Source organism: Cyprinodon tularosa, unplaced genomic scaffold (assembly GCF_016077235.1).
Source record: "Cyprinodon tularosa strain WSP-4 unplaced genomic scaffold, ASM1607723v1 ctg90, whole genome shotgun sequence".
NCBI classification, from domain to species: Eukaryota; Metazoa; Chordata; class Actinopteri; order Cyprinodontiformes; family Cyprinodontidae; genus Cyprinodon; species Cyprinodon tularosa.
This window is the reverse complement of record NW_024039674.1, coordinates 579,622-599,022: the sequence shown is the minus strand read 5'-3', so window position 1 is coordinate 599,022 and position 19,401 is coordinate 579,622. Positions and strand designations below refer to the sequence as shown.

Sequence of the window (19,401 nt, the reverse complement as noted above, 5' to 3'; positions counted from 1 at the left end):
TATTGTCAGAAGAGATGAAAACTGGTTGGTCCATTGGACCAATTTAATAATTCCCCTTTAAAAGTTACAGTCAGTTTTGAGTTTCAAACATTTTAGGATAGGATAACAGTTTTAATTTGTTAGATGGGGTTCCGCAACCTTCGCTTTATGGCTAACTTAATATATTGAATATTCAATGCAAAAAGTTTCACCGTGATTTTACTATGATTGGCTAAGTTTTGCATGACTTTCACAGTAAGGATGAGAGCTCTATACTGTGAAACATACTGTATTTAGAGTAATTTCTTATCTGTGATATTACAATTCATTGTTGTAAAAGCTGTAATGTTACAACTTCAATAGCAAACTAGTTATTGTGATATTACAATACATTAATGGGAAATTACAGCATTTTGCTTTCATTGCAATAAGGCTCTGTACTTTTACAGTGTGCATTTTGAAAGTAATGTACAAGTTGACAGTAATTTACAATGTAAATAGTGACAGTAATACAAATTTTCTCCCACTTCATCCGTTGTGGCTGGTGCTTATATTTAGCACTGTATGGGCAAAAGGTGGGGGACACCCTGGACTGGTCGCCAGTCCATCGCAGGGCAACACAGAGACACACAAACACACAAACAATGAAAATTTAGAGACCCCCAATTATCCTGACAGTCAGGTTTTTTTGTACTGTTGGAGGAAGCTGGAGCAAGCAAAGAGAACCAAAGCATGCACAGTGGAACCTGTAAACTCTATGAGGAAAGACCCTTCTTGCTGTCAAGCAACAATGCTACAAACTGTGCCAGCGTGCTGGCGCACAAAGGAATACATTAGCTTGGGACTTTATTCTCATTGGATATTTACCCCCATCCACCACCAATAAACAACTCTGAGGTAAAGTCAGTTTTAGTCCAATGGCATATTTATGAAAAAAAAAAAATCTGCATACATTGAATGTTAAGAACTTCAATAAATTTAACTTTCTAGTAACAAAAACATCTTAAAATGCAGAGGAACTGTGCAGAAACCGGCACTTCAACAATCATTAATCATCTTGTCATACAACTATTCAATCAGCTATGTCAGAATACTAGTAAGAGGTAACAGTATCTGGAATGAGGCCTACATGGCAAGATAAGAGATCACTGGAGAGTGAGTAATGAAGGGATGTCTAAAGGGGTCAGGCACTCCTCTCAACTCAAACATTACAACATGTCCAAACGTTACAGCGTTGTACGAAAATAGATAGTTTAAGATTTAGATAGACTGATGTATTGCAGGCAGCATTTATCAATGTGTTCAATGTTGCCTTTTCCTATATAAAACCCCAATAGACTTATAATCCAAACCTGTTGGGACTTCTATAATAAATATTCAATATACCTTTTCGTAGCCATTTTTAACCAAGTTATGATGCCCAAGCCCTATTAAAAGTATTTGCTTCAGCTGAGACGGGGAAATCCAGTGTTTAGGTAGTGAAAGACACATGGGAGGAGAATCAAGCTCAGTAACTTTACTTGAATATACAGCATAACACTCACTATAGCCTATTGCTAACTATACTATTAGCAAATTTTGTAAGAAAAGAGTCAACAATGTTGGGTACTTGCTAACAAAATACAAACTGTGACATCAGATAAATGTTCATTTAAAATTAATGTAAATATTATCACATTAAAATAACATTAGTAATTAGTGCAGTGCTGATAACAGTTATGCAGGCTGCCTACCTTCAGGGAAACTGCGCCTTTTGTTCAAATAGTGTTTATTGTGCGTTTATCTATAGTATTTCACTGAAATAATATTATTAAATGCTTTGATATCACAGAGCTAGTTGTGACATAACAGGTTTTTTTTTTTTTTTTGTTTACTGTACAATAAGAATTAAATGCTGTGAAGTTCAATGAGACTGTATTTTTTACAGGGATTCATTGGGATATTAAAGGGGAACTCAATCACAACAACTTACTGTAAAATATTACTGTTAATTATTGTGGAAAGTTGGTCATTTCTGTTGCCCGAGTTTTTTCTTTCTTCTTTTTGTATTTATTATTCTTTTGTTCTATGCATCTTGTGAAAAAAATGTTGGCCGCTACCTGGACCCCCAGGTAAATTTTGTCTAGACCCACCACTGAAAAACCTTAAATTAATGTAGAATAAAATTAGTGTATTTTAAAAAATAAAATTAAAATCTATAGAATGCAAAAAGTGTGTTTTCTGTGTATGCTGTGTCATCTGTGAGGTATGTTTGAGTTTCCATCAATCAATAAATCTGCATTAGGATCAAATGTCTGCCTATTCTGTATCTTTAATGGTGTCTTTATAAATAGAGTGAAGTCTATTGTTGGTTTCATATGTGAAATATGAACCTTCAGCTGCTTGCTTTTATTCCGAATATTGGAGAGACTGTTTCAAAAGCCCAATGTATTAACTGCATTTGTTTAAGCTTGTGTTTGCGCAGCTAGCCTTTGAAATTTGATTGTTTCTCCTCATTGATGTTCAGCTCTAAGAAATGAAGGCCTTCTGCGTGCCTCTCCTCTGGAGGAAATCACAGGGGAGATAACACAGCTCATCGCCATGGACACAAATTCTGTGGTCTGTGGGGAAGTCGGCTCTCAACACAAACACTCACCCTCCTCGACATGTTTCACTGACTGACTCAAACACTTGACAGGGTTGGCATCATTCATGGAGAAAATAACCACATCAGAGGAAGCTCAGAGGAAGCTCCTTGCTCACCAAACCGGTTTGCTCTTTCAGATACATTTCATCCGAACATAAGTGAATGATAAAGGCCTCAGGTTTCTGCTTTCCTTACATAACTTTAAACTGGGTTAAGCTTTTTTTTTTTCCTGTAACAGAGCCGGAACAATCATGTGGCCTGCAGCTTTCTGTCTCATTATATTTCTTTTCATCCCAGTCCAACTTTAAATAAGACTATCTTTCTTTCTTTAACACCTTTTAGGATTTTTTCTGCTCTTTTTTATTTCTAAGCTATATTAATGAGAATCATATTTTCTTATTTTCCTAATTGACGTTTTACAGGGGGGATTGTTTTTTCCCGTTACCACTGTATATTTGAAAAGGTTTCCATCTGAGACAGATATTGAATAGGAAGGGCTGTAAAATGTAGCCTTGGGGAACACCACATGTGATTGTTTCTCTGATGTCATTGTTAGGAGGGTATCTAACTGCTGAAACACTTCTCTTTCAAATTTCTTACTCAATACTTTGACATTATGCTCTTTTCTAAATATATTATCGAATAATTAAAATAAACCAAGTCCTCCTCCACTAAGATATTCTGTCAGCCCCAACCTTTGCAGTCAGGATGATGCTGTCAAACTTTTTCCTTGTTTGACACAAACTTAACAAGAGTCATTATGATCAAGCACTTTATTCTTTACAACACCACATCAGGACCTGTCTCTAATAACTCAGATCTGTGTCCTGGAGTACATTTCCAAACTGTGGTTGGCTTTTAAATATAGAATGGCCAGTTATAGCCAGTATCTATAACTGGCTATAACTGGTTTCATGCTATGTCTCACCTAACCTTAGACATACTATCAGTCAGTGAGAAAAGGGTCTGTTTTCAACTGTTTCACATAGTGAAAGAGCAAAAGTAAATAAAAAAGCAACTCATCTCCAAAATGTGTAGATTTTAGTTGTTACAAACAATTGATGCTGTTACAGTATCATCTTATTTATCAAACATTAATTTAAAAAAAGTATATGTTGACACCTAAAAAAATTTGAATTAGCAAGAAAGCAGAACAGAGCAACTTTGACTCTTTAGGCAATCGAAATATATCTTAAATTTATGGTTTTAGAATGTTACTAATTTCAGTAGATTTTCTTTCTGCTTCCATGTGAAATCCATAAAGAATTCCCACAACAGAATCTTTTTTTTCTGTCTTTATAAAGTTCTGTTTTTGCCATCACTTAGAATCAAGTCAGAAGAAACAACAGAAGAGATTTTTTTGCACTTTAAATGGCAAATCCTCTTTTGTGTTGTTGCATTTGTTTTATTAAAGACAAGAATCAGATGTTTAACATGGAAATAAGCATTTCAGGAGAACTGCGCCCACACAATAAGGTTTGTTTTTCAAAGATCTTTTAATGAAACCGGAAAAAAAACAGATTTGCTTCAGCATATGATCACACTTTTCTGATAAACATTAGAAACACAGCTCCAATATATGAAAGTAAATGAATATAAAGCCACTGTTCTGATTCCTGACCAAAACTAAGAATTTGACTATCATTGAGATAAGCAGTTGACATTTACATGAATTAAGGCGTAGAAACGATACCATCTAGTGGCAGAATATCAGAAGTGCCGTCCTTAATGTCCAGCCTCTTCCGATTTATTCGCTTTCCCATTGGTTCAAAGTATGTAGAGCTCCTATTTGATTGGCTACATTATTTGACACTGACCAATCATAGTTTTTGTTTACAAGAACCTAACAGAGGTGAAAGTTCAAAGCAGAATAGACACCAATGAGTTTCAAAGGTCTTGAATCTTTTGTGTTTCACCCGAACAGCAAGATTCATTGATAAAGGCGGCAGTTTAAAGGAAATGAGGACAAAAGGAAACGTAACGGAGTGACCCGCTCCAACCGGAAAGATGTTCTGCTCCCGTTTAAAAACCGGGAGGTCGTCGGTCTCTTTACACAAGGTTGGATGCTAAGCTAACAGCCGCTACGTTTATGTTGTGTCACTGATGTTTCAAATAAATATCTCCTATTATTTACCGCACATCATCAGCCGGATGTGACCTTTATGTCGTTATTAGCTATCAGAAAAAAACTTAGCAGTCTACAAAGAATATATATATATATATATATATATATATATATATATATATATATATATATATATATATATATATATATATATATATATATATATATATGTGTGTGTGTGTGTGTGTGTGTGTAAAAGGGCTGAAACAATCAGATTAATTGTGATTAAGTAAAATGTGTTAACTAATTTAGTAATCAATTAATCGTTAACTGGAATATAAACTAAAACATGCCTTTAGCCATCCACTTATAGCCGTAATTATACCAAAATTGTAGAAAAAATTTAAACATTTTGCTTTTAAAATAAAAATCTTTTTCGTCTGCCAATATGCTCTATCAAGAGCAAAGTTTTAATTTAATCTAGTTTAATTTTGCAAAAAGTTTTCTTAAAGGAACCTTTGGCAATTCAAACATTATTAGATTAATTGAAAAAATAATCTACAGATGAATTGATTTGCAAATATATATATATATATATATATATATATATATATATATATATATATATATATATATATATATATATATATATATATATATATATATATATGTGTGTGTGTGTGGTCTTATTAATAATCTAATAGTTAATGTTGTAATTTATGCACTAATTGCTTAAAAGAGGTTTTAGATGATCGGCCAAAATACATAGAAAATGAGTTGTCAGTATTTGTTCATTAACATTTAGACCTATATTAGATATAATCTGTCCAAGCACAAACTGTTTTAAAAAAGTGTTGTTTTTTTATATCAGCGCTAAGGTTATTGTGCATTTTTAAACTTAACTTCTCTATATAAACTTTGACGTTAGGTTGGGTGTTAGTCCACTCACTTCAGTTTAAATAAAACTTCAGTTTTACCAAACTTTTAAAACTGATTTTTAGTTCAGTTTAAATAATTAGACATCATTTTGAATGTTAGTTAATTCCTTTTCATTATAACATGTAAAATTGGTTTAAATGTTTCCATTTTCTTCAAGTCAAGAAACAGGGCATTATAAACGAGCTGATTAAAAAATGCATTTCTTTGTGATCTTTCTTTTTTCTTGGTTTAAAAAAAACTGACCAGTGACAAAAACAATGTTGTGTTTTTTAGCTCTTCCTCCTCTCTTTGCTTCACATGAGAGCTCATCACTTCAGTCTCTGTCCTCAACATTCATGGAGACGTCTTCACAGTGGGATCATCCGCTCTCTGTCAACCGGATCTCAGTCCACCCCTCCTGAAACTGAGAGCCCTATCTTAGAGAAAAACCGCAGCTCCTCCTCTTCCTGGTCCCCCAAACAGGGACCCCCACCTGCTCCCACCCATTGTTGCATGAGCGGCTGCCATAACTGCGTTTGGATCGAACATGCCGAGCAACTCCTGGCGTATTATCATGACGGAGGAGACAGAGCACTCGCTGCCATAGAGGAGAACGTTCTTGATGAGAACCTTAAAACATATCTTAAAATGGAAATCAGACTGCTAAAAAAGACATAATGATTTACTGATGAAGGACTTTCTACACTGTATGATAACTTCTGTTATGCCCACTTCTTCTTTATGTATAGAGAAAAAACTTTACTGTGAACTAATAAGTTATTGGCTCCCACCTACCTCATGTGGTCAGAATAGTTTTTTGGGACACATTTTAAAGACTTCTTGTAAGCTGAATATTTATTTCTGGTGTCTTTTCAGCAGCCACAGAGTTTGACAAGAAAATGAGAGTAGAAAAATAAAATCTGCTTCCTGAAAAATAAAATCCAGAGGTCGCTGATTTGAAACAATGTAGATTTGAATTTTGGTTCCTGATGAAAAATCCGGAACCAAACTTTGACTTGTTACTTTTACGTGAAATTAAATGTAGCATCTATTAAATTGTGTAAAATTATCACTGTGGAAAGATATCTGATCTTTACACTCCAGTCAGTTTTGGGTCCTGCTGCTTTAAACCACAAGTTGATTTATTGTATGTGTGATGTTTTGTTTTATTGTAATTTATGTATAAGGTTTCTCAAAGACCATTTTAAAATAAAGTTTATTCTATTTATTACTTTGATTTCCAGGATTTAATTTGATCAGTGTTGGTGATTTTTAAGTACAGAGGAAAATAGTTTGAATAGCAAAACAAAACTAATGGTAAGACAAAACAAAAATCAATATTATTCAAACATTAAAAAAAAGTAGCAAATTTGGATAATTAGCGAGAAAATTATTTTTGCTTCTGACCTATAGAGGAATTCTGCTGAAGGATAAAACGGCAACAGTCCACATCCATTTATAAAGTATTGGTGGACACTGCTGTGGCGTTGGGCTGCAGTTCAAGTTTCTTCTATTTTCCCAAATAATAATTCGGCCGATCGTCCTCCAGGATTTCTAATTTAGTGAGGATTTAATGTGAAAATCAGTCTTCATCCTTTATCAAAATGATGCCAATAATTTCCACCCTCCCGGAACATCAAACATGGATGGAAAACACATCATAGATATTAGCTTAATCAAACTAATGACCCCAGAGCTGAAACCTAATCAATGTGGAAGCAGTTTGATTCTAATCGTTCTGGAGAAAACAGCAAAAATTCAAAAGATTTAAAATGTATTTTAAGTTTCCTTTAATACAAACAAATAAGAGATCGACCAAGGGTTTGACTGTAGTATCCAACATTCATCAGAAAATTATGTCCTGTCAGGGCCACCGTAGTCCTGTCTTCATTTTTGGTTAACCGTATTTTAAACAGTTTCTCTTTTACCTAAAAAGAAATCGATACAGGAGAAAGGTTTGTCAATCACCACTAGAGTGAGTCGTACATGAAGTGATATTTCCTGATTTATTAAAACATTTAAATTGATAATTCACACAGCTGCAGACTTATCTTTTTATTGAGGTCTGTCAGTCTGTAGTTGGGAAAATGCAGCAAAAAGGCTGAAGTCCAACAGGTCAAGTTCATCAAGGTGAGAGTGACTCTTATTTTCAGCTCTGACTCAGCCTGATGATACAATCCAGTTGTACAGTGTTTTATATACAGGCCTCAGTGCTGCAGCTCCACCCTGCAGCACTGATGTGGTTTATGGGTTGGATTTTACTGATAATACACAGAAGTCTGAACCCGATGACTCTGACGGTGTAAGATAAAGTCGGGACAGATTATGACTGGTGCCAAAGCTTCAGCATCACCTTGCGTCATGGCATCGGGTGTTAATTAGCAGATCTAAATCTGCATTATCACACTTCCATTCAAATACGTAACATTGCTTCCATATACTTTTAAGTTTTACTGGTGTGTTTTTTTTTCCCTTAGGTAAAAAGTTGATTTGTTGTGGGGGTGGGGTGGGTGCTCTCTTTTAATCTCAGCTGAGTTAAAATTTAACCCTTAAGAACAAATATATGAAGAGCTGAACTCTATAACTTAGATTGTCCAAGAATTCAACAGAAGCAACAGCAACGTTTAATTAAAAATGAGAAAAAAACTTGACATTATTAAATTGTGGCCAGTAGCAGGTAACATAAGCCTGACTCAGGACTCAATGGTCTTATATTAATGTATGTTACTAACTTTGCTAACTTATTTAGATACCATCGACTTTCTGCACTCTCAGTGAAAGTTGAGTTTAATCCCATTGTGGCCTAGACTATCAGAGTTTAATTTTGTTTTTAGACCTGTTTAACAGGATCTGGTCTGGAGAGAATGACAGGATTGCAAGGAACAGACATGGGAAGGATATCTCGATTAGGAAACCCCAGGCCCCGTTCTGGTCATATTAGCCATAAGCTTATGTGCAAATGAGGGTTAGAGTTAGACTCTGAGCAGAGTTGTTTTGTTCACAAGTACCATAGAATTTATGTTGATCATACCAAAACCTCTGCAGCACTTCTTGCTCTGGTGTCAAATCCGAGTTTAGGAGATGATTGATCAATGTGTGTGGAAGGTATGTGGAAGGAACTCTTGAAGGTACTCGTGCCATCATCATTCAAAAACTGCTGTTTCATGCCCACTACAGCATGGACTGATATTCCATAGCATATAAGGACTATGCACACAAATACATCCCAAGAAGTCCTATGCCCGCTTGCTTTTGGATGGCTACTATTCCAACCACTGAGATGTTGACATCTCTTAATGATGCTTCTTTTCCTACCATTTATGTATTATTGCTGTTTAGTGTAAATCAATGTAATGATATTTGTTTGTGCTCCATGTCCTGCAGAGCAAAAACCTGCTGAAAAACAGTGTAAATATTGTCAGGCCCAATTATTAATTAATTACAATCCTTTGCTGTTTTAAAAACTTAAATATACGGAAGAGTGTTAGGGCCACTTCTTGTCGTACGATGTCAAATTGTAACAGATTACATTCACCACAATCGATCATAGACTAGTTCTACGGAACCCCGAATGATTCATAATAAAATAAATTAAAAACTTTATGAAATAAATACCATTTTGATAAATAACACACAAATATATTAAAGAATTAAAATATATATTTCATAATAACATTACCTTGTTTTTATTTCATGACCATATTATATATTTGTTTGTTAGTTATCAAAATTGTATTTATTTCATAATTATTTATTTATTTAATTATTAATCATTCAGGGTTCCATATACAGGTGCTGGTCATAAAATTAGAATATCATGAAAAAGTAGATTGATTTCAGTAATTCCATTTAAAAAGTGAAACTTGTATATTATATTCATACATTACATACAAACTCATATATTTCAGATGTTTATTTTGTTTAATTTTGATGATTACAAATGACAACAAATGAAAATCTCAAATTCATCATATCAGAAAATTAGAATATTACTGAAGACCAATAAAAACAAAGGATTTATAGAAATGTTGGCCAACTGAAAAGTATGAACATGAAAAGTATGAGCATGTACAGCACTCAGTATTTAGTTGGGCCTCCTTTGGCCTGTATTACTGCAGCAATGCGGCGTGGCATGGAGTCGATCAGTCTGTGGCACTGCTCAGGTGTTATGATAGCCCAGGTTGCTCTAATAGTGGCTTTTAGCTCTTCTGAATTGTTGGGTCTGGTGTATTGCATCTTCTTCTTCACAATACCCCATAGATTTTCTATGGGGTTAAGGTCAGGAGAGTTTGCTGGCCAATTAAGAACAGGGATACCATGGTCCTTCAACCAGGTACTGGTAGCTTTGGCACTGTGTGCAGGTGCCAAGTCCTGTTGGAAAATGAAATCTGCATCTCCAAAAAGTTGGTCAGCTGCAGGAAGCATGAAGTGCTCTAAAACTTCCTGGTATGTGGCTGCGTTGACCCTGGACCTCAGAAAACACAATGGACCAACACCAGCAGATGACATGGCACCCCAAACCATCACTGACTGTGGAAACTTTACACTGGACTTCAAGCAACGTGGATGAAGTGCCTCTCTTCTTTTCCTCCAGACTCTGGGACCTTGATTTCCAAAGGAAATGCAAAATTTACTTTCATCAGAGAACATGACTTTGGACCACTCACCAGCAGTCCAGTCCTGTTTCTCTTTAGCCCAGGCAAGACGCTTCTGACGCTGTCTGTGGTTCAAGAGTGGCTTGACACAAGGAATGCGACAGCAGAAACCCATGTCTTTCATACGTCTGTGTGTGGTGGTTCTTGAAGCACTCACTCCAGCTGCAGTCCACTCTTTGTGAATCTCCCCCACATTTTTGAATGGGTTTTGTTTCACAATCCTCTCCAGGGTGCGGTTATCTCTCTTGCTTGTACACTTTTTTCGACCACATCTTTTCCTTCCCTTCGCCTCTCTATTAATGTGCTTGGACACTGAGCTCTGTGAACAGCCAGCCTCTTTAGCGATGACCTTTTGTGTCTTGCCCTCCTTGTGCAAGGTGTCGATGGTCGTCTTTTGGACAACTGTCAAGTCAGCAGTCGTCCCCATGATTGTGTAGCCTATAGAACTAGACTGAAAGACCATTTAAAGGCTTTTGCAGGTGGTTTGAGTTAATTAGCTGATTAGAGTGTGGCACCAGGGGCCATCAATTTTGAACCTTTTCACAATATTCTAATTTTCTGATATGATGAATTTGAGATTTTCATTTGTTGTCATTTGTAATCATCAAAATTAAACAAAATAAACATCTGAAATATATGAGTTTGTATGTAATGTATGAATATAATATACAAGTTTCACTTTTTAAATGGAATTACTGAAATCAATCTACTTTTTCATGATATTCTAATTTTATGACCAGCACCTGTAGTTCATCCACCATTCATTTGGGATATCCAATTTTTTGTATTTTTTTTATATTGGTTTGTTAGGTTAATTGCCATGTTGATATGAACCTATCCAATGAACTGGCACGTCATTATTACGTCAGACGTAAATTCAATCCACTCTTGAAAGGAATGAGTTTGGGGGTCAGTTCTACTCATATACTAAGAGTTAATCTTGTCAAAATAATCAATAACTGGGTAACCAGTTGAGTGAACTTAAAATATTTGTGGTGCCTGAACAATATGGCAGCTTTGAGTACAGCTCTGCAATTGTATTGAGTTTATAGCACTGCTGGGGAATACAGTGCAGCACAAGATGTCGACTATAAGATTTCTCATCATTTAAAGGATTCATACTATAAAACAGCATGTTTACAAAAATATGAAGTAAAGTTCTAATGTTTACCAATAACTTATTCCTCTAATTAATTTTATGGTAGAAATGTTTTATATGAGTGGTAGTTTTATTAATTTCTAGGTCAGGGTGAAGAAACTACTACAGTAGATTGGCTCCACAATCCTATATGGGCACAACCTTAATAACGTTTGAAAGCAGCAGCAATAAATTATGTTTTTCTTTATGAAAAATAGGTGTCAATGTCTTATCTATCCCCAACATTTGACTTCTTTTTCCAACTGAATTCCTTAATATATATTAGTGCAAAAACTGGCAAGTGGAAGAATGGAAGAACAATATTATAAAGAATTACTGGCTTTAAAATTGCAATGAAATGCAACAATCCACAAATTCAATTTGGGGACTGTTACATTTTACCAGCACAGTCAACAGATGGCTGAGAATTGCATGACAAGGAGCCAGGAAAGAGTCTGGCTGCTTCAGGAACCTTCCTGCTGCATGGATAATCTGCAGAAGCATAATCTGGTTTGAGACATTTTGTTCTGCATACTCACCCTCATCAACCAGTGGTTTAATAAGCCTCCTGGTGTTGACACGAAATTTCTAGACCTTTGGGGAAATGATTTCTGGATTTGGAGTAAAATTGCACATAATAAAAAAAAAATAATAATAATAATTAAGGAATACACCAAAAAAGTAGGACCTGCATTTATAAGCTTAAAATTCATAAATGTATTATAGAAATACCAGTTTAAATAAAGACTCTATCTTTAGAATAGATTTTTCCAAAGATTAGCAGATTTAGGCAGATTATAATCAAACGGGTCAAATAATATTTCAAGTAAAAAGCAGTAGAAGCCCTATGAATATTGTTACAGATTTAAATTCGAGCAATCTGTGAAAATAAAAATAACAATCAAAACTTAACTCCAATAAAAATATATCTAAACCCTGAAAACTTCATTGTGACCAAGTGAATCTATCTGTTGTCACAAATATGGAGGCGGCGCCTTCCTAATCTCCTGCAGAACTGATGGTATAAGAGGCCCTGAGGTCCACGCTGGCCCTCACAGCAAGCCTAGCATAGAAGTCCACTCGTCTGCTAGACTGAGAAGTGCTGCACTTACATCATCTCGTCTGGCTGAGTTGCAGCAAATCAGCTGGTGAGTACATTAGAAATCACGCTGGTTGCTAAAAAACTGGGGATGTTTTGTAGATAAATGAAAGCCACATTTATTTCTATATGAAATAAGACTTCAAATTAATAAATAAACCAGGTGGATTTAAGCTTAAGCTGAGAGTTTAACTTGAAACTGTATTTTTGAATATTATCGAACTAGTTTAATTACGCTTGCTTAAGGTTTGATATTAACTGAATTTTCATTCATTTCAAAGTGTCTTTAGATGGTATTTTTTGTGAACTGGAGGAGTATTGGAAATTTTTATCAAACTGAATCATTAGATTTTATAATGATGTTTCATTAAATATTGATTACAGTTTTAAAAACACTTCTTTAGAATATACTTTAAAATGTAATAACTGTATTACCGTTTTTTTGCAAACTAGTGGAGCAAATATCATTTGTTTACACTTGATTTCTTAATTTAGCTGCTTGGCATATGATTACTTTGAAATTTTATTTTTGTGAAGAAAAAAAAATCACTGCTCCCAGGTTTACACTAAATGTCCAAAAACAGAAAATGCATGTGTCTTTTAAATTTCAGCTGAAGATTTTAAGATATTTACCATAAAATATTAAGTTATTATTTTTTGGATTTCATAGACAAATGAACTAGTAAAGTTTCTAATTTTCTAATGCATTGGATTCTGTAGCTTATTATTGCAGTCCAACCCAAACAAAATTAGGAGTATAAACACGCAGAAGGTCGGTTATCGTAACCCGGGATACTCTGATTGTTCTTTAGACCCTTAATGCACAGCTCTGCAATTTCCCCCCAGTTGTCCTTGTTTTAACAAGATTACATGAATAGCGCCAGCTTGAAATGGAGAAGGCTAGAACTTCTAATCTTGAGCCAGGGATTATAAGAAATTGGGTCATCTTTGATGGACAGGCTGCAGTGCAGACCCCTGGGAAACGTCAGATCTGTAAGCGGATTAAAGCTGATAATGTCAGACAGAGGTGACATTAAATCTAGCATCAAATTAGTTAAGATTGTGAGGCAGACAGAAGTGTTAGTGACAATTCTTCCTAATTGTTAAAGAATTAGTTTTTCTTTTTTTTTTTGCAGATTTTTAACGACCTAACTTTACGAAATCCAACCACTTACCTACATACAACCTTCCTAACTGCTCAAAATGAATCTTGAGCCACCTAAAGCTGAAATCAAGTCAGCTACCCGTGTAACCGGAGGCCCTGCCACTCCACGCAAAGGTCCACCCAAGTTCAAGCAGAGGCAGACCCGTCAGTTCAAGAGCAAGCCTCCAAAGAAAGGAATTCAGGGGTATGCTTCAACTAAAGCTCAATTTTTTTCTTTAGATATTGAAAAAAATAAAGATATCAGTGTCTAAACTGTGTTTTCTCTCTTTCAGCTTTGGAGATGATATCCCCGGCATGGAGGGCTTGGGCACGGGTGAGTTCACAGTAAAGTTTAAAATCTTGATTTCATTTATTAAAAATGTGTCTAAATGGCTTTATGTTTCCAACCCACCCACAGATATCACCGTCATCTGCCCCTGGGAGGCCTTCAATCACCTGGAGCTGCACGAGCTGGCTCAGTACGGCATCATCTGAGCCTTCCCTTTACGGGCCATGTACTTTCTACCATCTGCCTCAGGCTCCATCCAAAATCTCCAAATGGACCTGCTCTAAAGAAACAACCAAAATAATGAACTGCAACATACATAAAAAACGGAAAAAGAGAAAAAAGTGAAGAAAAAAAATCTCTTTTCTGACTCTGGACTCTCCTTCTGCCTCCAGCTCTTAAACAACATCTGCTTGTTTAGGACATTTGATTCTTAACACTTCTCTCCGTAGATCTGCTCCGTTATTCTCCCACCAGCAAAAAAAAAAACAAAACAAAAAAAACCCACACCTGCTCTCTACTCTTTCGCTTTCTCCTCTTTCTGTTCTTTTCTTTCCTCAACCTGGACCAGAACAAGAATCTACTCAAGCACGCCGGCCTCTCAGTGAGTTTAAGTGACAGACCCGTGAAGCAGGTGGGCTCCTGTTTCATGTGCCTCGGCATCTTGTTCGCCATCGAAGAACCTTCTTCCAAAGATGCCGAATCTATTAAATCCTGAACCTGAATTCTGTAGAGAGCAGACAATTGCTGAGCGTGAAAACAATAATGGGATCCTGTGCTGTACAGTTCGGATTGCTTCAAATTAATGCGATATAAGCAAACAACCAAACAACCTGTCAAAAACGGACATATTATCACATCTTAGAGCCGTCCCAGACCATTGTACCCCCACCCTTGTGTTTGCTCAAAATTCCATAGCACCCTTTGAATTTGAATGCAGCCTTTGTATAATGCTGATCTATATTTATTCTATTGTCAATGCATGTGTATTTCCCCAACTCTCACATAACACTGTGGTTACTTGTGAGTTTGTATTTGTTGTTTCTCAGCTCATTATTGTAGATCTCCTTTGTTTATTGTTTTTTTACCTAGAGTAGGGCGTGTTGCTTTTGTTAACTTTGTTCCCCTTCACCTGCTGCCCATCACTTTATCTGTGATTCATCTCCAAATCCTCTTTGTCGTCCTCACCTCCACTGAGATCTGTGATTATTCCACTGCAGAGGAGAAGGGGATTATAGATGGAAGAGTTTTTTTTCGGGGGGGGGGGGCACAAAGTGGAAGTGAGAGAAGGCAAAGGGATCAATGGGATGAAGGCTGACAACAGCAAAACTCTAGTAAGTTGTGTAATGGAGCTTTGTCCTCTCTACAGGACGATGGAACAAAAATAAAGAAAAAAAAAACTGTAAAATAAAACGGAATCAGTTTTCTTGCTACTTGGGAAAACAAGAAAGCAAAAGGGAAAGGTAGTTAGGGCTAACATATTAATTTTCTAAAGCTTTAATGTGTTTTTTATTAAAAAAGTGAGATAAAGAGATAAAGTAATAAATGCATCGAAATGAGAAAATACTTTAAAGTTCCCATAAATTAAGGAAAATTCGTTTCAGTCAGGATCCCTGCAAATGTATATCTTAATCTTCATTCACAGTAAATTTCACAGAGTTAAATATGCAGTGTCGAAGTGCATTGACTCTTTTAGAGATATTACAACAACTGGAGTAAGATATACAATATTTAGAGAGTTAATTTAACAATAATTCATAGTGGGAGCAGATCCACTCGGATTGATGTTAAATGTAACTTTAACATTGAAAAATGTACTGTGTTCAAAACAATCTAAGAAACTAATACTAAACTAGGACATTACAAAGTTAACATATGTTCACGTGACATATTTTCTCCATGGCTACTTCCAAAATATCAGTCCTTACTCTAAACTAACTTCCTTTGCTTAGAAATTATCCAGAGCGCACAGATAAATCACTTGGTGTAAACAGATCACCTCACATTCAAGCACAAATCAGCTCACACACAGTTTCTGTTTAATGCTACCAGGCTCCTGTAGAAACACAACCCCCTGTTACTGCTGGAAAGCTGGGTCAGTTACCATGTAGAATTGTTCTGTATTTCCTTTCTGTGATTAAACTGAGGTAGTTGCACGGCCCCCTACACATCAGTTCCTCCCTTGTATCTTATTTCATTAAGTAAAGCTGATATCTAGGCTGATATCTAAGCTTATGAATATTGAAATATTTCCTTGTAATTAAGAGGATTGTGGCTTACAGATATTGAGGTATAGAAAGTTGAGTGAAAGGAAAAAGTCTGGCAGAAATGGTGCAGAGGCAAAAAACGACAGCCTTTAGTGAACCATCGAACAAAATCTATTGAAGAATTTAAATAGAATCCAGATTCGTAATTCTGATTTTTTGACACATGCTTATGAATTAATTTGTTCTGAAACAAAGAAATTGCCCTGGTGGCAGCTGTAGCTGGAGGTGGGGTTAAATATGCCTTTTTTTTCAGGACTTTGCTGTGAAAAAGAAAAAAAAACAGATTTAAAGAAAAGTAAAACATATTTGAAAGTAAATTAAAATATGCACAAAAACAGGAAAAATAAACCCTCTTCTAAGTAAATATTTTACACATCCAGCTATGAGAAAAAGTAAAACTTTAAAAAACTTTCTAAACGTATTTTAAGTTCCTCCACTTTTGGATTTCTTTATTTTATTTTCTGTTTCATTCCCCAGGGATGCCTCTTTATTAATCAGATGAAATAGTTTTTAATAGGCTAAGCAGCATAAAACGATAACCTTATTATAAGGAATCTGTATTTGACACCTCTTGTCTCTGTTCCTGAATCATATAAATACAAAAAAAGAAAAGAAAGCTCACTTAAATAATACGTAGGATTATGGCAGAATATAACGGTCTTTCCCTGTGGCAGGAGGCAGAGTTGTGACTTTTTTGCCAGGCATCTGGCATCTTAGGCACCTTCATCTTAGGAAGAATGTTAAATGCTTTGAAATATTTTAATAAATTGAATATTTAGGTTTATTTCCACTGCAACATTATAATCACATTCCATTTTTTTTGCACTTTTTCAGAAAAAAGGCAGACAGAGAAAGGAGTTGAAGATAATTTGAAATGTAGACTATGAACTTAACTTGAAAAATATCTTTATGGTTTGATTAAAATTACTATTTATATAAGGTTATTATATAAAGTCTTGATGTTGGCATTGGCAATCAAATGAAACTAACCATTCCAACAAGAACACCTCAGTAAATATTGCTCATCACTGCCACCTGTTGTCTGATAATAAGACTGCACAGTTCTACATTGTCCAGCAGCTAAAATACTTTCTGTGTTTCTGTTGTTTATATTTAATTCTCTGTTTTCTACACTCTTAAATATATATATATGTTCCACCTGGTTTGAATGTTCTTATCAAACTGCTCATTTATATGTCAAACATTCAACAAGTAGCATCTATTTTGAAAAAGTCGATAAAAGAGTCGATAAATACATAATTAATTTCATTGGTCTAGCAAAGATTTTCTTACTTCTAATTTATGGTGTTTAACTGTCTTTAGATCAGGCTTGAATGACTTAATATTTTATAAGCTGATTTTAAGCTGTCAGACTAATAATTCCCTGGGTAGTCAGGGGGGCTTAATACTAAACAAAAGTAGAAAAAGCATTTGGGAAAGCTTTTAAACGTCCCATCTGCAAGCAGTTTTTTAAGGTCACCGAGTTCTGTAATATTCCAGGGGATTAACCCAAGAATTCAAAATAAAATACAAATACTACCATTATCAGCCATTTCAAAAGCTTAAAGAAAACTAAAGCAGAATTAGATTTCTAATGTTAACATGCATGTCATTTACAAATAATCCTAAATGCTTTAGGGTTTTGGGGGCGTTTATTTCCATTAGAAAATCATCAACTAAAAAAAAAAAGATATTTCTACTGAACAAAAAGTCCTTACACAGGCCTCCTAAACATTGTTTTTGGCAGTGACTGGTCTGCAAAGAGTCTGATTTCTGAAATCTGTATGTTTAAAAACCAAACCCTGATTGTGTAAACACAAGAAAAACTCCAATAATGATAACTGATAACATAATACATAACTTAAGCAGGGGATTATGTCGGATAAGAGGATTTTTTTATTAATCAAATATCATAAAAAAGTGCATATTTGCCCATAATGAATATATTTTACATCCTGACAGTTCATGGAAATTAGGCTGGAATTTGAGGAACCTATAATTTTGTTTCCGCCTTACAAATGTTAGTCACACTTCGAGGAATTGAAAGTGGAATCTAATCTTTGCAAACAGGTCGACCCACCTTACTCCAGCAAACCACTCCTTCAGATGATTCAGATACACAGATTGAACTGACATTATGTAACTGCAGCTGCTCCAGTTGTTTTCTAAGTGCCCTTCTGCGCAGAATCAAAGGGCATGTCTGGAATGAGTTCAGTTTAAGGACAGATAAGAGGATTGCGCAATAAAAGTAGGCAATATAGATAAAATGAGAAGATGAGTAAAGCTGGGGTTTTTATTTTGCAGATCTCAAAGTTGAAGGTTGATATAATCAGCCCACATGAAAGAGAGGGAAGTAGAGAAACGTTTAAATTGTTGAGAGACAAAATAGCAAATTCTAAAACCTATAAGCAGGTAATTAAGACAAGGTTACATAATGGTTATTTAATAGTTTAAAATATTGTTTAATCTGTCTATTGGAAAGACATAGAACCATTTACTACTTAAAACCATTAAAAAAATCACACATTTTAAAACCTACTTATATTATTTGGGATTGAAGGGGTTGGGTGGTGAAAACGGACTTTATCTTCCCACAACAAAAATACAATACTACAAGAAAATTGTGACAGGATTGTAGAAGAAAAATGTGAAATTACGGGAGGAAAAAAATGCAAACATAGAGAAAAAATATGTGTATGGCTTTGAGCTTAAAACAAGCAGAGATAATTGATTAATTTAATTACTCATAATTTAATTCCTTCTGTATGTTTTCTGGAGCAATAACTTCTACTTCCTCTTCTGAACAATTAAACAGGCTGTGTCACAGACAAAAGACATAACCCGATTTGGTATAGGATTTGATCCATTAATCATTCAAAATAAAATCAGCAATCGCTATTTTTTTTTTTATTGCTCAAGTTCTTTCAAACTGGACTGACGCGTGAACATCAAATTTTTACTTTTGCTATTATATTTTTATTAGGTGTCAGCTCGTACATTTGTCTGGGCCATTTGATTTTCAAAGGACAACAGTTCTATTGTTTGAGGTTATTGTGCTGTCGAGTTTCCAATCCCAAGTCCCGTCATACAGCCTCTACCAGGCTGTCCCTTTCAAAATAAAACATCCGCAGCATGATAGCCTTTCCACCATGTTTCACTGTAGGGAAGGTGTACTCAGTCTAGCAAGCAATTTTAAACTCCAACCATGTAAATTATTCTGGTCC

The 19,401-nt window shown here is 35.2% G+C and overlaps 2 protein-coding genes across 2 annotated transcripts; both read left to right on the top strand.

Moving 5' to 3' along the window:
* Nucleotides 1-4,455: 4,455 nt before the first annotated feature.
* oxld1 (oxidoreductase-like domain containing 1) lies at nt 4,456-6,691 on the top strand. The gene is made up of 2 exons (XM_038274169.1): nt 4,456-4,663; nt 5,883-6,691. The coding sequence occupies exons 1-2, from the start codon at nt 4,613-4,615 to the stop codon at nt 6,264-6,266; spliced, it is 435 nt and encodes a 144-aa protein (XP_038130097.1). The 5' UTR covers nt 4,456-4,612; the 3' UTR covers nt 6,267-6,691.
* A 5,715-nt stretch (nt 6,692-12,406) lies between these two features.
* pde6gb (phosphodiesterase 6G, cGMP-specific, rod, gamma, paralog b) lies at nt 12,407-15,323 on the top strand. Its single transcript, XM_038274232.1, has 4 exons — nt 12,407-12,529; nt 13,617-13,829; nt 13,918-13,958; nt 14,043-15,323. The coding sequence occupies exons 2-4, from the start codon at nt 13,684-13,686 to the stop codon at nt 14,117-14,119; spliced, it is 264 nt and encodes an 87-aa protein (XP_038130160.1). The 5' UTR covers nt 12,407-12,529; nt 13,617-13,683; the 3' UTR covers nt 14,120-15,323.
* The last annotated feature ends 4,078 nt before the right edge of the window (nt 15,324-19,401 follow it).